Genomic DNA, 13,809 nt, shown 5'->3' with positions numbered 1-13,809 from the left:
TATCAGTTTTTAAGAGAATTATTCATTATTAATTTAAGAATCAGATAAATCTTTATTTTATGGTCTAAACAAAACTAAACTCCTGTTCTAATCCTAATTACAATATTACTCTATTTGGTTTGTTTTTAGATTATCTCCAGGAGGATAATAATTTGGGAATGAAATTATAATATTATTTCTTGTAAGAATAAGCTAATACTTTGATTCTTGGAAGATAATTTTCTTCTCTACATTTTATAAATTATTAAATAATAATTCCAAGTATAGATTAGAATTGGCTAATAAAATCAATATTGTTTTTGAGCTTTGATTAATTGGAATAAAATGTTTCTCTTTATATAATTTGTAATAAACCCATTATGAAACAAAAAAAAAATTAACTTAATTCTTTATAAATTTTAGAAACACAAATCAAGATTTTAACGCCAATAGCTCCACATACATGTGAATATATTTGGAGAGATATTTTAGGAAATGAAGGATTTATTGTAAATGTTAAATGGCCAGATTTCAATGATGATTCAATTAAAGAGTTTAAATTTTCGCCAATTCACAGTAAAATGTTGAATTTAATAATAAAATCAATTGAAGATTTTAGAAAGTCTCTGGATAAATGGAGTAGTAGTAAGAAGGGTGGATCAACATCAACAAGTGGCAAACAAAAGGCAAGCTCAGCAATAATTTATGTCTCAAATGAATATCAAGAGTGGCAAATAGAAGGCTTGAATCAAGTTCAGAAGATTATTAATGAAGAAGGAGGAGTTCTTCCAAAAGATTATGTTTCAAAGCTAAGAAAAACACCTGTGATAGAAAAGATGGATAAGAATATGCTAAAGAATGTGCTTTCATTTATTTCATTAAAAGCTAGTGAATATAAAGAGAATGATTTGGCTTTCAGTACATGCCTTCCATTTGATGAATTTGAACTTTTCTCAACTCAATCATACTTTATTTCAAAATCTTTAGGTTTGCAAAGTGTAAAAGTAAAACACACTAAACAAGATTGCTCAGAAATAGCTGCAGACAAATTATCTCAAATAATTCCATCAAGACCAATGATAACTTTTGTTTAAAATTAGATCAATTGCAGATAAATACTAGCTCCTTTAAAAGTTGAAACATCTCTCATAGGATCGTCATGTACGTGGAATTTGTATTTATTTAATCGGTTAGTATCTCCTTTTAACTTTCTGTCCAAAAATAATTTAGTTAGATTAACTTGAATTCTTTGAGGAAGCCCAATAAATAATGACGATCTTCCTGTTAAGAAAATATTTTCCATTAGAAGAGTTCTAGTATCTAATGGGCATTTATTTATTACTTTAAATATAGCTTCACAAATGGATGGAGACTCAATTCCAATTTTATATGGTTTGAAGAAAACATCTTCAGTTACTTGGAATCTTTCTTCTTCTAAGAAGATAGATTTATTATTATTTAAGTTTGAGTTGACTCTTAAAAGCTCCAAATATGAAGTTGTGCATGAAATAATTTCTCTAGTACTGTTTTCATTTGTAGAGACAAAGCAATTTTCACTTAATATATTTCTAACTAATAAATCATCTTTTGTTTCCTCAACACATTTGGTATGCTTTTTACGAGAAAACTTCAATCCTCTTCTAGATAATAAGATTTTAATATAATCTTCCAAACTTCTTCCACCAATCGGAATGCTCAAAGAATAGTTATAATCAGAAATTCCTTCAATTACTGGTGTAATATTAGTCCAAAATGACCCAATATCAACAACTATTCCAGTTTCTTTACCATATGAATATAAAGTTAGTAAATACGCTGGAACAAAAGTTACTTGCTTAAAATTATAGTTTTCTTTAAGCCATTCGTTGACTTTTTCTTTGATTAAAATTCCTCCTGAAGAGGGCAATATAACCATTAATACTTGATTTTCAGATTCGGATTCGTATTCGCATTTAGATTCAGGCTTAGGTGATACTCTTTTACTCTTTACTCCTAATTCCAAGAGCACCTGTTCCCAAATTAACTCGCAGAGCATCCAATCACTCATTACTAAGTTTCTATTTAGAGGATAGATTAAGCTCCCACCTGTTGATTCTAAGCTCTTAATTGCTTCATTTCCAACTAGACAAATTTTTTTTAATTCATCTTTTGATAAAATATTGCTTTTTGAATCGTAAATATTTGTAGTGTTAGTTTCTTTTTGTATATTAAGCTCCGAAAGTTTATTTTCATTGTCTTCTTTCTCCAGAATGTTTATGCAACAAACTGATGGAACTTCAACAATTGGCAATAGATTTTCACTATTCCCTCCCTTGCAGAGCGTTCTTCCTGGCTCAAAAATGATTGTTTTCATTGAATATTTTTTTTCCCAGAATTAGCTAAATTCATTTACTAATTCAACAATATGTTTCCTTAAAAGAATTGCTTTTATATATATATATTTCTTCTTCTTTTACATAACAGTCTAGAAAAATTTTAAGCTGAAAAATTATTACAAAAAAATTTTAAGAAATTTTAATTTTGATTCTTTCATTACCGGCATTACATGTAAACACGTAATATTTCTTTGTGGAAATTTTTTTTAAAATTACCGGTAACACGCAATTAAAAAAAAAATAAATATGCTTCTATTTCCACAATTATGTATTATTAAAGGATGTTATTTAACCGTAAATTACTGCTTAATCCATCATTATTGATAAATATATCAAGGACTATAAAGTTAACTAATAATAATTCTATATTTATCCCAATTTCTTCCTTTTTTAAGTCTAAACTTATATTAAACAAATCAAGTACTTCTAATAATTATTGCCTTCCTATTAAGAATAGCGAAACCTTCAAGAATTTAAGCTATGGTTTAACTGGTAATCAAAAACTTTGTCCTTACTATTATCACAGCCTAAAAAACCAATTTATTAAATTTAATATTAACAATGATTTGGATAATAAATCAAAACTTTTAAGTAGATTGGGAAAAATGAAGAATTTGTGGGATAAATATGGATACATTAGTATATTCACATATTTTACAATATATTTGGCAACATTCTTTTCATTCTGGGTTTTAGCAATTAATAACATTTTGAATGCAACAAAATTAACAAAATTGATCTCAATATTAAGGTTAGATAATCACATTAATTCTTCCAAAATTGAACAAAAGATGGAAACCCCATTTGGTAAACTATTTCTAGCCTGGATATCAACAAAAATCGTTGAACCATTTAGATTATTTTCTACAATTACACTCACTCCATACATTTTTAAGATGTTCAAAAAGTGATTTCTTATCAAAATTTAATTAAATTAGTTAATCAGGGGTTGATGGTAAAAAAGGTAAATTCTCTTCATTACTATTAATTCCTTCTTTTTTCATAATTTCTTTAGGCCTTCTTAATCCTGTTTGATTTGAAAATGCTTCATTATTATGATTACTGTTACCACTGTAATTTATACGGGTTTTTTCTTCAGGATTAATACTTAAATTGCTTTCTTTATTGCTCGAAGCTTCCCTCGGAATTGAACTTCTTGGCCTTTCTGGAATAAATTTTGAAGGCTCTTTTTTAGATTGGGCTGGCTGAATATTGTTTGTAACTGCAGGGAAATTCCCTTCAGCATAAAGTCTAAATGCTTCATGCAATCCTTTACCATGTAGCTTACAATTGGATTCTGTTTCCTTTCTACAGCATTTATGCTCGGAATTTAATACAACAGCAGGTAGCATTGATGATAAATAACTAATATCAATTTCTTTTCCATCAATTCTTATTTTATTTTCACATAATTCTTCCAATACAGTTTTAATTGTCTGAATTAATCTTAAAATATCGTTACAATCTCTCTTACATAGTTCAAATAATTTTGATTGACCTAAAGAAGATTTATTTAATTCATGTAATTCTTCAATTGTTTTTAAATTAAAGTATAAACAGAATTCACTACAAGCTATAATAGATTCTTGTACAAGGTCTGATGTTTTTCTTGCTGAAGTATTTAAATAATGTAATGCCATCTGTAAAGTATGTAATGGTAGTCCTCCCATATAAATATCTTCATAAGATTTACGATTATTTTTTATCTGATTCAATATGTATTTCAATCCTGCCCTTAATATATTCCATTGAATAAATATTTCATTAATCTCAATATCTTTTAATTTATTTAATTTACATACAAGTTCTAAATGAACTTTACTTATTGAATTAGTTATTAAGGAAAATCTGCTCCAAATACTTGTTTTATTATCATTCATTAATACTACAGATTTAATAATATTTGAAATAATATTGTAATCCATATTACTATTAAGCAGTAAATTAATCTTTTCTAAATCATGGTTTGTAATATTATTTATTAATTCAATTAGACTTTCAGAATTGATGATTGCTTTACATGATTCTTTAATTGTTTCACAGCTATCTGATAATATATTTATTGAGTTTAATATTAAATAATACTGAATTTCTACATTGATTTTTTCTTCAAGTGAATTAATTCCGGAAAATGGTTGTAGTATTGCTTCAACTTGACTTAATGAAGACATATTCTGAATAGATTTTAATTTTTCCATTACTAATGTATTTGGTAAAACCATCTTCAAATTCTCTAAATCTTGTATTAAATCTTTTTTTGCAAGATTAATTGACCTAATGACTTGTGGATTCCCAATATTCGTATAGCATAGTGTCATACTTTTAAGTAATTCTTCTTTTAACTCCATTGAGATCTTACTTTCTTGAATATATTTATTTATTTTGTAATGATCAAATGAACTCAGTACTAATCCTCTACAGTCTTTAAATATTAAGTATAATAAAGAACCCAAAATTTTTTCATTAAATACATTAAATATCATATCCTTAATAAAAATGATAATGTGTTTAAATATTTGTATTGTTTTGGAAATAAAAGATGTATATGACTTTTTTTCTTGACTTGATTGCATATCTGTGGCATTATCAAACATTTCTTGAATTCCATTCTTGCTTGTTATTCTTGTACGAATTACATCCTTCAAATGCTTAATTCTGCTCCTATTTAGATCTCTAGAAGATGATTTTTTTCTTTGATTTGAGTGATTTTTAATATTTTTGTATTTATTTTCACTTGTAGAGTTTGAATAGGATTTAGTGCTTTTTAATAATAAGCTGGTTTTTTTATTTCTTTCTCTAGTTAATGAAGAACTTTCATTAATTTGTGTTAAACTATTTTGAATATCTTTAATTTCCTCTGGAAATAATTCTCTATCTTGGCTTTGCAGGATTATCTTTTCGAAATTATTTTCTGAAATAAATTTGGATTTTATACTGTTAATTAACTCAAATATTAACATTAGAAAATGTTTATGATTAGTTAATAGTTTTAATGATAGAAATAATAATATAAAAATAACTTGACCTTGTTCTTTATATGCACTAAATTTCTGTATATTATTTAATAATATTGGAATAATCAAGCCTGATATAACTGTAAAAAACGTGTAAATTTTTGAATGAGAAGTGATATTTTTGTTTGTGTTTATTCTCTTATTTTCACAATATAGTACATAAGTTACACTTAATGTACTCATAGAAAAAATGAGAACTCTGGATATAATTCGTATTTCTTGATTCCCACTTATTAGAAAGTTACAGATATCTTTTGAAATTTGTCCTTTATATTTGAATTTGGTAAATATTTCAAAGTTAAGCATAGAAACTTTATTATTAATTTCATTTATTTGCGGTTGGGACTTTTTTTTGATTTCGTTAATAATTTCTACCCCTTTAAATAAACTTTCAAATTTATGAATCTTCCACCATTCACTTGAAATAAATGTAAACTCCTTAATATTATGATCTCCAAATTCTTTGTTTTGATTTGCATCAGAGTTTAAGAAAGCTCTTGAACAAAATCCATAAATATAATTATAATATTTTCCAATAAAATGGCCAGTCAATCTTTCAATATTTGATAAATAAAATACTGTTAATAGGCTTGAAATGGTGCTGGTAACAATTTTCAAATTATTAAGTTTATAATCTTCAAAAATGTTTTTCATTATAATATTTTCCCAAATAATCACATTTATAACCAAAGTTGATAATGTTGTAAAATAAAATGTATAGTTTGAAGAATTAGTAATAAAAAATTGTACACTTTGGATTAAATTAAAACATTTATCAAGAGTTATTTGAGTCGCTCGATGAATGATTGTATGCATAAGCATTATTATTTGATACTTTCTTGAAAGCTTTTTATATTCAAATTTGATATTTGAAACTGACAAATTAATAATATATTTAGTCCATATATAGACTAAACTTAGTCTATTATTAATGAAAATTTGGACATTTTTTGAGGTTAAATATATATTATTCAAAAACTTATATATTTTCCCAATAAGAGTTTTGACTGAATTTCTATTTAAACTAGATAATTTATAATTTTGAAACATTTCAAAACTTGTTATATATTTATTTGCAAATAAATTAATTTTTTCTTTCAAACTTATTAAATAAACAAGAAATTCTTGTTTATTTATGAATAAAAGCCAGGAAAATAAAGAGATGATGATTATTAATAATATAAATACGTATCTTTTCCGATTGATAAATTTTTCATCTGTAGAATTAACCATATCTTTGCTTACTTCAATTTGATTATTACATTTTCCGGGGTTAGCTTTCAAATCTGGCCTTTTTTGCGAAATTTTGGATTGATTTTTTGTCTTAAAGATCATATTTGATTAAAAAATTCATATTTGAAATAGATGATATTTTATTAGGTTAGGGGTTTTTCCCATTTTTATTAGTCATTTTTGAAATAGATTTTATTTCATTTACTTTACGTCCGGGATTAATTCATAAATGCCGATAAGGACTTAAGAAAAATACTGAGCAGTGTATATAGGAGAATTAATTCGTAATATCAGTAAATTGTAATTTTTTCCAAATTATTTCTCTGCTAACGACTTAATTATAATTTCATTACCCCTCGCTTTTCAAAACTTTTGTTTCAACCCTAAATAAAACCATGCCAAAAACCATGATTTATTTTCTTTTATAAGCTTTTATAAATGAATATATACAATTTTTAAAAATGATTACTTTAATGTACCGTTAATAGTCAATACATCAGGCGCCAAGCCATGTGGACGAAAGTGCATGTACGAATGCATGCAGAATTTTTTTAATATTACTAATAAAAAATCAAATAGAGGGAAAATATAACGTAAAGAACATATATAGATTATAAAAGGTCTAAAAATGAGGCTCAATAAGTTAATGGGAAAGGTTCATAAGCCTGGCCCAAAGAATGAGGAGAAGCAAGAAAAAAAAGTGGATAATAAAGTGGAAGAAAAAATAACAAACAAAGCACAATCAGGAAGTAAGCAAACGCAGGCTGAGAAATTAATGGCACATTTCAAAGGCTTTGATAAAAAGGGGAAACAAGGAGGCAAAGGAAAGGATAAAAAAAATGATGGGAAAAAAAAAAGAGCTCCAACGGTAGAAAAACAAATAACGTCATTAAAAATAATATCAAGAACAGCAGCAAAAGTTCGTGAAATAGAAACTAGTAGACAACCTTTTATGGACTACTCAGTGGATTATCATCCTCACATTACGAATAAAAATGTGGATAAGCTATTGTATTTAGAAACAAATACATTAGCAGTTAAAAAGAGTTTAGTAAGGAGCAAAATACTTCATGAGAGAGAGACTTTGCAGAAAATGAGAGGAGTATGTATATACATTAAGGCTAAGCTACCAACTGCGATTGAAAAATTTAAAAGTAAATCAAAGTCTGAATTCAAGAATCAAAAATGTTTAAATAAAGGAAAAGGTGAGAATGTTGGAAATAATGGATCTGAGCTATCAAACGAAACAAAATTTGGGGGTGATTCAGGAAAAGCTGAAAGAAAGATTGAGATAGATGTAACAACTATTCATAGTGTATTGGGATTGTCCGGTCTTGAATTATTAGATGATATCGATACAACTGAAGTAACAAAGATAAGACATAGATTATTACATGTAAAAGAATCAATTTTATCAAAAATACCTGAGGCAAGTGCTGACTTTGTAATAAAAGGACTGATTCAGTTTGATCCAAATAGGCTAATAGGATTGGTTCCAATGCTTTTATCTGTGGTTAAATATAAATTTACTAATCCAAATTTTTGGGCGTCAGTAGTGCATGAGTTATGGCTTTTTATTATTGTTTCACAACATAATAATTTAAAAGTTGGGGACCATTCAACTGAAAAAATGATTAAAAGCCTAAATACTACTCAAGAATCAGAAAATAATTTGCAAAGGAATCAAATTTTTCCGGATTATTTTATCGCTATCAATTATTTAATTTCTGGAATGGTCGACACCAAAATTCCTGGTGTACTTAGATTACTGGTTAGATTAAATATGATGTATTATTATGAATGCAGAATTAATACATTAATATTATTTTGTAATAATCCAATGGAATTGTGGGTTGATAATATAAAAATTTCATCTTTACTTAACAGTATTGATTCATTAAGAACCTTATTGACTTCATTATCGGAATCGAAAGATGTGGTTATTCAACAATTGGCTATTAGAGTCTTTTCGAGTAACTTAACCTCAATAATATTTTTTCATCTAGTTAATTCTCCAATTAATCTTGTACATGACAGAAATAATCTTAAGTTGATTACTTGCTATATTGAATTTTTGAATGAATGTTTATTAATTGGGCATTCAAAAGAATTATTAAGTTATATTTCAACAAATGAATTCGTAAATAAATATATAGTTTACTCGACTTTTGGTCAGGGATATAAATTTTATTCAGAATTGGATGCAGATAATATATATTTAGATAAAAACGGTCAAAATATTAACAGGAGCAATAAAGATCGAAAGGAGGAGTATTCAATTGTTGGGTATAATAGAAATAAAGCTAACATGAATTTAAGATATCATAGTGAAAAGTATAATGTTTGGGACATATTTTCAATAGTTTGTGATCCAAAATATAAAGAATCAATATTATATCCTGTAGTATTATTTTTGGCTGATGTAATATATTTCTCTTTTGTATACGAGGTGAAATGGGATTATGATAGTTTAAAGAATTTATTATTTTCAATTATTCAGCTAAATAAGCATTTTAAAAAAGCTTTAATAGTAAGTTTGTTATTCAAATGGTTTTTTTCATATTTAATAATTTAAATTAAAGGAAATTGGTACTGAAGGATCATTTTCACAGATTTTATTAGAAGATACAAAAGTTGTAAAAAGATATTTGAGATTATTATATAATGGACAAGAAATTGATTTAAAGCGTTTACAAGAATGGATTACAGATCGCAGAATAAAGGTAAGTTTTAGTCATAAAAATATGATAAATTATTAGCTTTGATTGTAGGAAAGCACAATTTCAAGAAAATTGGAAGAAAGCGCAAAGGTACCATGCTTTCATCCAAGTTGTAATAATTTCACGGTTGGATCAAAAGTCAGAACTGCAGAATTAAACAAAGAAGTAAAGATCAAACAAGAAAAAAAAGGGGATTTAGATTTTAGATATTGTAGGGGTTGTTTTGTTGTTAGTTATTGCTCAGATAAATGCCAAAAATCTCATTGGAAATTATCACATTCATCAATATGTGGATTAATGGCAGTGCCACCAGCATCTTTAGTATTTAATTCAACAGTAAATTGGCCAATAAGAATACATTTACATAATATAAAGGACAAAGTTTTGGAGTCGGAGTCTGTTACTTATTTACAAGATAAATATTATAATAATATATCTAATAATTTATCATTTAAAGTATTTTTTGACTCGTGCAATTTATCAATACCATATCCATTAACAATTAAAGATCCAAGTGATGTTCCATATCATTGTGGTTTAAGAGAGTGTATAAGAGAAAATTGTCTAAATTGTCCATCCAGTGAAAATGGATTAAGAAGAATAAATGCCTTTGAACATAAGAATCTATTAGTTTACAAAGAATTACATAACAATCAAAAATTATTAATGCAAATAGGTAATCCAAGAATGTGGAATTCATTTATAAAACAAAATAAAAAAGAAAAAATTAAAGTAAGTGAAAAGAAGAAAAAAATATGTTTAACAAGAAGTTTTGCTAATACATATAATATTCCAATGATTAAACAGAAATGAGTAATGATGATATAATTTCATAAACTAATTCTCTCGATTCACGGTTGTTAGAATTAATTAAAAAGTTATTTGAAGAGTAAATAATAATTTTACAATTAATCGATTGTATTGAAATGGATATAACTTTTTCTTCTTGAAAAACATCATTATAATTAACAATAATTTCGTCTAATTTTCTTTCTTTCAATTCGTTAATTAAATTCTTAATGGTAATACTTCCAAAAAAAATTTGTTGGTTATTATTTAAATCGTATTCAAAATCCAAATCATCACTAAAAAGATCATCAATATTGTCAACTAAAAGAATATAATCAGCTGGATTAAAATCTTTAGGAATACCTTCATTTTCAGAATTATTTTTCTCAATTTCAGAAATATCGGTATTTGAAATGTTCGAATTATTAATTTTTCTCTCAATTAATAATTCCCCTTCTTCATAATTTAAAAAAGCTTCAGCTTTTCCAACAAATGAATTTGGACTGATTTGTTTCAATTCTGTATTATTTGCTATATCAGATGATAAAGTAACAGGAATCCAGTCACCAGTAATACCAAAAATCTTATTTTGCTTATTATATATTATTTTATTAGTGATTGGGATTAATTTAATATAATTTTGAAAAATAATAAAATTTTCATTCTTCAAAAGTTTATTATTAAATAATATAGAATCAATATTATTATTATTTGGTATGATAAAATTAAATTTTTCTTTGTTTTGATTAAAGTATGGAATAATATTTTCAAAAAGATGATAAATATTTGGTTCAATATATATTGGAGAATGTACTATATTCATTATTGGCTTTTTTTTAAAATTATTGATAAATTTTTCAAAATCAACGAGACTATCTATAATTATAAGTGTATTATTTGGATTATTATTTAATGTTTTATAAAGATCATAACTTGGTCCAAATTTCATATTACTGTTGGTTGCAAAAAATATTGCAGGTTCTCTATAAACTGTTGATAATTCATCTAAAGTATGGAATGCATAAAGTCGATTAGATTTCTTAAGAAATGAAAATAAAAAAGGAGGATTGGGATTTGGTAACATAACTTTTCTTGTTCTTGATTGTGAAGTCCACTCTGCGGATATATCAGCATTTAATAATATTGTAGATATACCACCACCAATAATATACATTGGAACTTGAATGGGCATAGTTAATTCAGAAATTTTTTGACCAATAAATTCAACAATTTCTAAACAAAGAAGTCCAAAACAATCAATAGGTATTAATACGGACCCATTCTTATTTAAAGTATCAGCTATGTGTTGGAAAATATTATCTAATTGTATTTGATAAACAATTGAACTACTATTCAATTTTTCAATATTATTATTATTATTATTATTAACATCATCTTCAATCTTCAGCTCTTTATCAATATCTTTTATTTTAACTAATGGTAATATTGAAGATTTTAATTCATCTTGTTGTTTATCTTCATCAGTAATAATTAAATCATGATTATTTGATTTTTTAATATTAAAGAAATTACCATAAAAAACAAGGTTATTACAATTTAATAAATCACCAAGATAAAGTGAAGCAGGATATCTATCAAATTCTAAAGATATTGGCCCAATTATTGCAAGATTTTCTCTTGTTTTTTTAATATCAAAGTCCATATTATAAGTAGATATGTAAAATCCAACACCACCAAGACAAAATCCACTATCAAATGAATGAATATTAAATTTAGAAAAATTTTTACAAATTTCAGTAATTTCACCAATATGAATTATATTTATTTGGAAATTATTATTTTCATTTAAAATAAAATTTTTATTAATATCTTTTGACATTGAATTAATAAATTGATTTTCAATAAAAATTTTTGGTAAATAAGACATTTCTTCACCAGTAATTTTTCCAAAAATTGGTGGATGGCTAGTATTTGAATTACAAGTATTACAACCAATTGTGGCTGGATAATTTTGAAGAATATTACCATCAAAAATATGGCTAGCAGCATTAATTGCAGCACCGAGACCAGTAGTACTACCTCTTGAATTAATTAATTCATTATTGGTATTTTTGGAATCAGTTATTCTATTAAAATTATTAAAATTTTCATTATCATTATTAAAACTAAATTGATTATAATAATATTCAGGTCCATTTTCTGGAAGATTTGAAAATATTTCGTGTCTAATTTTTAAAGAGTCAATATTATCTGTATTAATATTATTATTAATAAGATTTGATGAAATAATATTATATAAATCTGGAGTTTTTAGCCAAATAAATGGATCAATTATATTATTAAATGGATTATCACTATAATATTCAATTAACTGTTGTAAAGATAATATTGCAGATTGATAAACTGGTGGTGTAATTAATAATTTAGCATTTGTAATATCAAATTTACATGGATATTTATTTAACCATTGATAAATATTTAAATAATTCTTTTTAAAATTTTCATCATCAGAATAACTATCATCACTTAGGTAATCAATATCATTTTGGTTAGAATAACAATTATCATTATTAATAGAAACTTGATTGTTATTACTACTACTTAAATTGGATGATTCTAAATAATTACAATAATGATTATAATGTAATAAAAAAGGAATACCAATAAGGCCATATGGATTTGAAATTAAAATTAAATCAATTTCAATTTTTTCATTTTCTTTAATATTATTACATTCATTAAATAAAAATGTTGCAGGAAAGAGTGTATCTTCATGTAATTTATCAAGATCTAAATCTATTAATAATTCTTGATTATTATTCAAGTTTAAATCATTTTTACATATCAAAGGACAGTCACATAGAATGTTAAGATCATAAAACTTAATGAAGGCAAAATTTTGGTATGATTTAAATTTTATATTTTTTTCTTCATTATTATTATCATTAATTTTTATTGGAGAAAAGAATACTTCCATAATTTATAGTATATTGAATTGTTAAATATATGAGTTCATATATATTTTTTTTTAATTATTATTAGCATGAATGGATTATTTTAAGTAAATTATTGGCAATAAAAAAAATATGTGGGAAACTTGTAATATTCTTATTTATTATGAATATATATATATATTCATAATAAATAATTACAAGAATTTAACAAAAAGGCGGGTGGTGTTTTATTTTGACATTGAAATTTAACATGACACGTAATTTTAAGATAAAATAAAAATGATTAATATTATTAAATAAAAAGATGATTGAAAGAATAAAATAAATATTTTATTTATAAAAATAATAATGAAATACAATGAATAATAATCATAATTCATCATATTTATTATGATCATGATTATTATTTTTGTATTTATTAAGATCATTTATGTGTGGATATAATAGATTAAATAATTTTGGATTATATCTTTGAGCTGTATTATATATATTGGATTCAATTTTATGATAAGAAATTATATGTGAAAGATAATTATAATAAGAGTGATAATGAATTGATTCAGCTTGATGAAATCCATTAAAATTTATTGCTTTAATATTAAGAAATTTAAACCATCTACCAAGGGCCATATCATCAGGTTCGTCAGGTTTATTACAGATACATTCTATAATTGAAATTAATATTATATTTATAATACAATTGATTATGAAAAGAAGTGGTTATATTTATTAAATAATGAATAATAATTAAACTTTAACATACCTTTACATTTTGCAAGTTTGG

The 13,809-nt window shown here is 24.9% G+C and overlaps 7 protein-coding genes across 7 annotated transcripts; 3 read left to right on the top strand and 4 right to left on the bottom strand.

The window, feature by feature from the left end:
- Positions 1 to 560: 560 nt before the first annotated feature.
- Positions 561 to 1,073, top strand: ELE39_002811 (leucyl-tRNA synthetase; the record flags this gene model as incomplete). The annotated part of the gene is made up of 1 exon (XM_067345915.1): positions 561 to 1,073. One exon carries the CDS (start codon positions 561 to 563, stop codon positions 1,071 to 1,073), a length of 513 nt encoding a protein of 170 aa, XP_067201773.1.
- A 2-nt stretch (positions 1,074 to 1,075) lies between these two features.
- On the bottom strand, positions 1,076 to 2,332 carry ELE39_002810 (actin family; the record flags this gene model as incomplete). Its single annotated transcript, XM_067345914.1, has 1 exon — positions 1,076 to 2,332. The coding sequence occupies one exon, from the start codon at positions 2,330 to 2,332 to the stop codon at positions 1,076 to 1,078; it is 1,257 nt and encodes a 418-aa protein (XP_067201772.1).
- Positions 2,333 to 2,635: 303 nt separating this feature from the next.
- ELE39_002809 (uncharacterized protein) lies at positions 2,636 to 3,265 on the top strand (the record flags this gene model as incomplete). The annotated part of the gene is made up of 1 exon (XM_067345913.1): positions 2,636 to 3,265. One exon carries the CDS (start codon positions 2,636 to 2,638, stop codon positions 3,263 to 3,265), a length of 630 nt encoding a protein of 209 aa, XP_067201771.1.
- Positions 3,266 to 3,292: 27 nt separating this feature from the next.
- Positions 3,293 to 6,703, bottom strand: ELE39_002808 (uncharacterized protein; the record flags this gene model as incomplete). Its single annotated transcript, XM_067345912.1, has 1 exon — positions 3,293 to 6,703. One exon carries the CDS (start codon positions 6,701 to 6,703, stop codon positions 3,293 to 3,295), a length of 3,411 nt encoding a protein of 1,136 aa, XP_067201770.1.
- A 526-nt stretch (positions 6,704 to 7,229) lies between these two features.
- Positions 7,230 to 9,176, top strand: ELE39_002806 (MYND finger domain-containing; the record flags this gene model as incomplete). The annotated part of the gene is made up of 1 exon (XM_067345910.1): positions 7,230 to 9,176. The coding sequence occupies one exon, from the start codon at positions 7,230 to 7,232 to the stop codon at positions 9,174 to 9,176; it is 1,947 nt and encodes a 648-aa protein (XP_067201768.1).
- A 944-nt stretch (positions 9,177 to 10,120) lies between these two features.
- On the bottom strand, positions 10,121 to 13,048 carry ELE39_002805 (uncharacterized protein; the record flags this gene model as incomplete). The annotated part of the gene is made up of 1 exon (XM_067345909.1): positions 10,121 to 13,048. One exon carries the CDS (start codon positions 13,046 to 13,048, stop codon positions 10,121 to 10,123), a length of 2,928 nt encoding a protein of 975 aa, XP_067201767.1.
- A 346-nt stretch (positions 13,049 to 13,394) lies between these two features.
- ELE39_002804 (uncharacterized protein) lies at positions 13,395 to 13,655 on the bottom strand (the record flags this gene model as incomplete). The annotated part of the gene is made up of 1 exon (XM_067345908.1): positions 13,395 to 13,655. One exon carries the CDS (start codon positions 13,653 to 13,655, stop codon positions 13,395 to 13,397), a length of 261 nt encoding a protein of 86 aa, XP_067201766.1.
- Positions 13,656 to 13,809: the final 154 nt, after the last annotated feature.

This window comes from Cryptosporidium sp. chipmunk genotype I (genome assembly GCF_004936735.1).
Source record: "Cryptosporidium sp. chipmunk genotype I strain 37763 chromosome Unknown contig_31, whole genome shotgun sequence".
In the NCBI taxonomy this organism is placed as follows: domain Eukaryota; phylum Apicomplexa; class Conoidasida; order Eucoccidiorida; family Cryptosporidiidae; genus Cryptosporidium; species Cryptosporidium sp. chipmunk genotype I.
The sequence above is the reverse complement of the archived record's forward strand: the minus strand, read 5'-3'. Positions and strand labels throughout refer to the sequence as shown.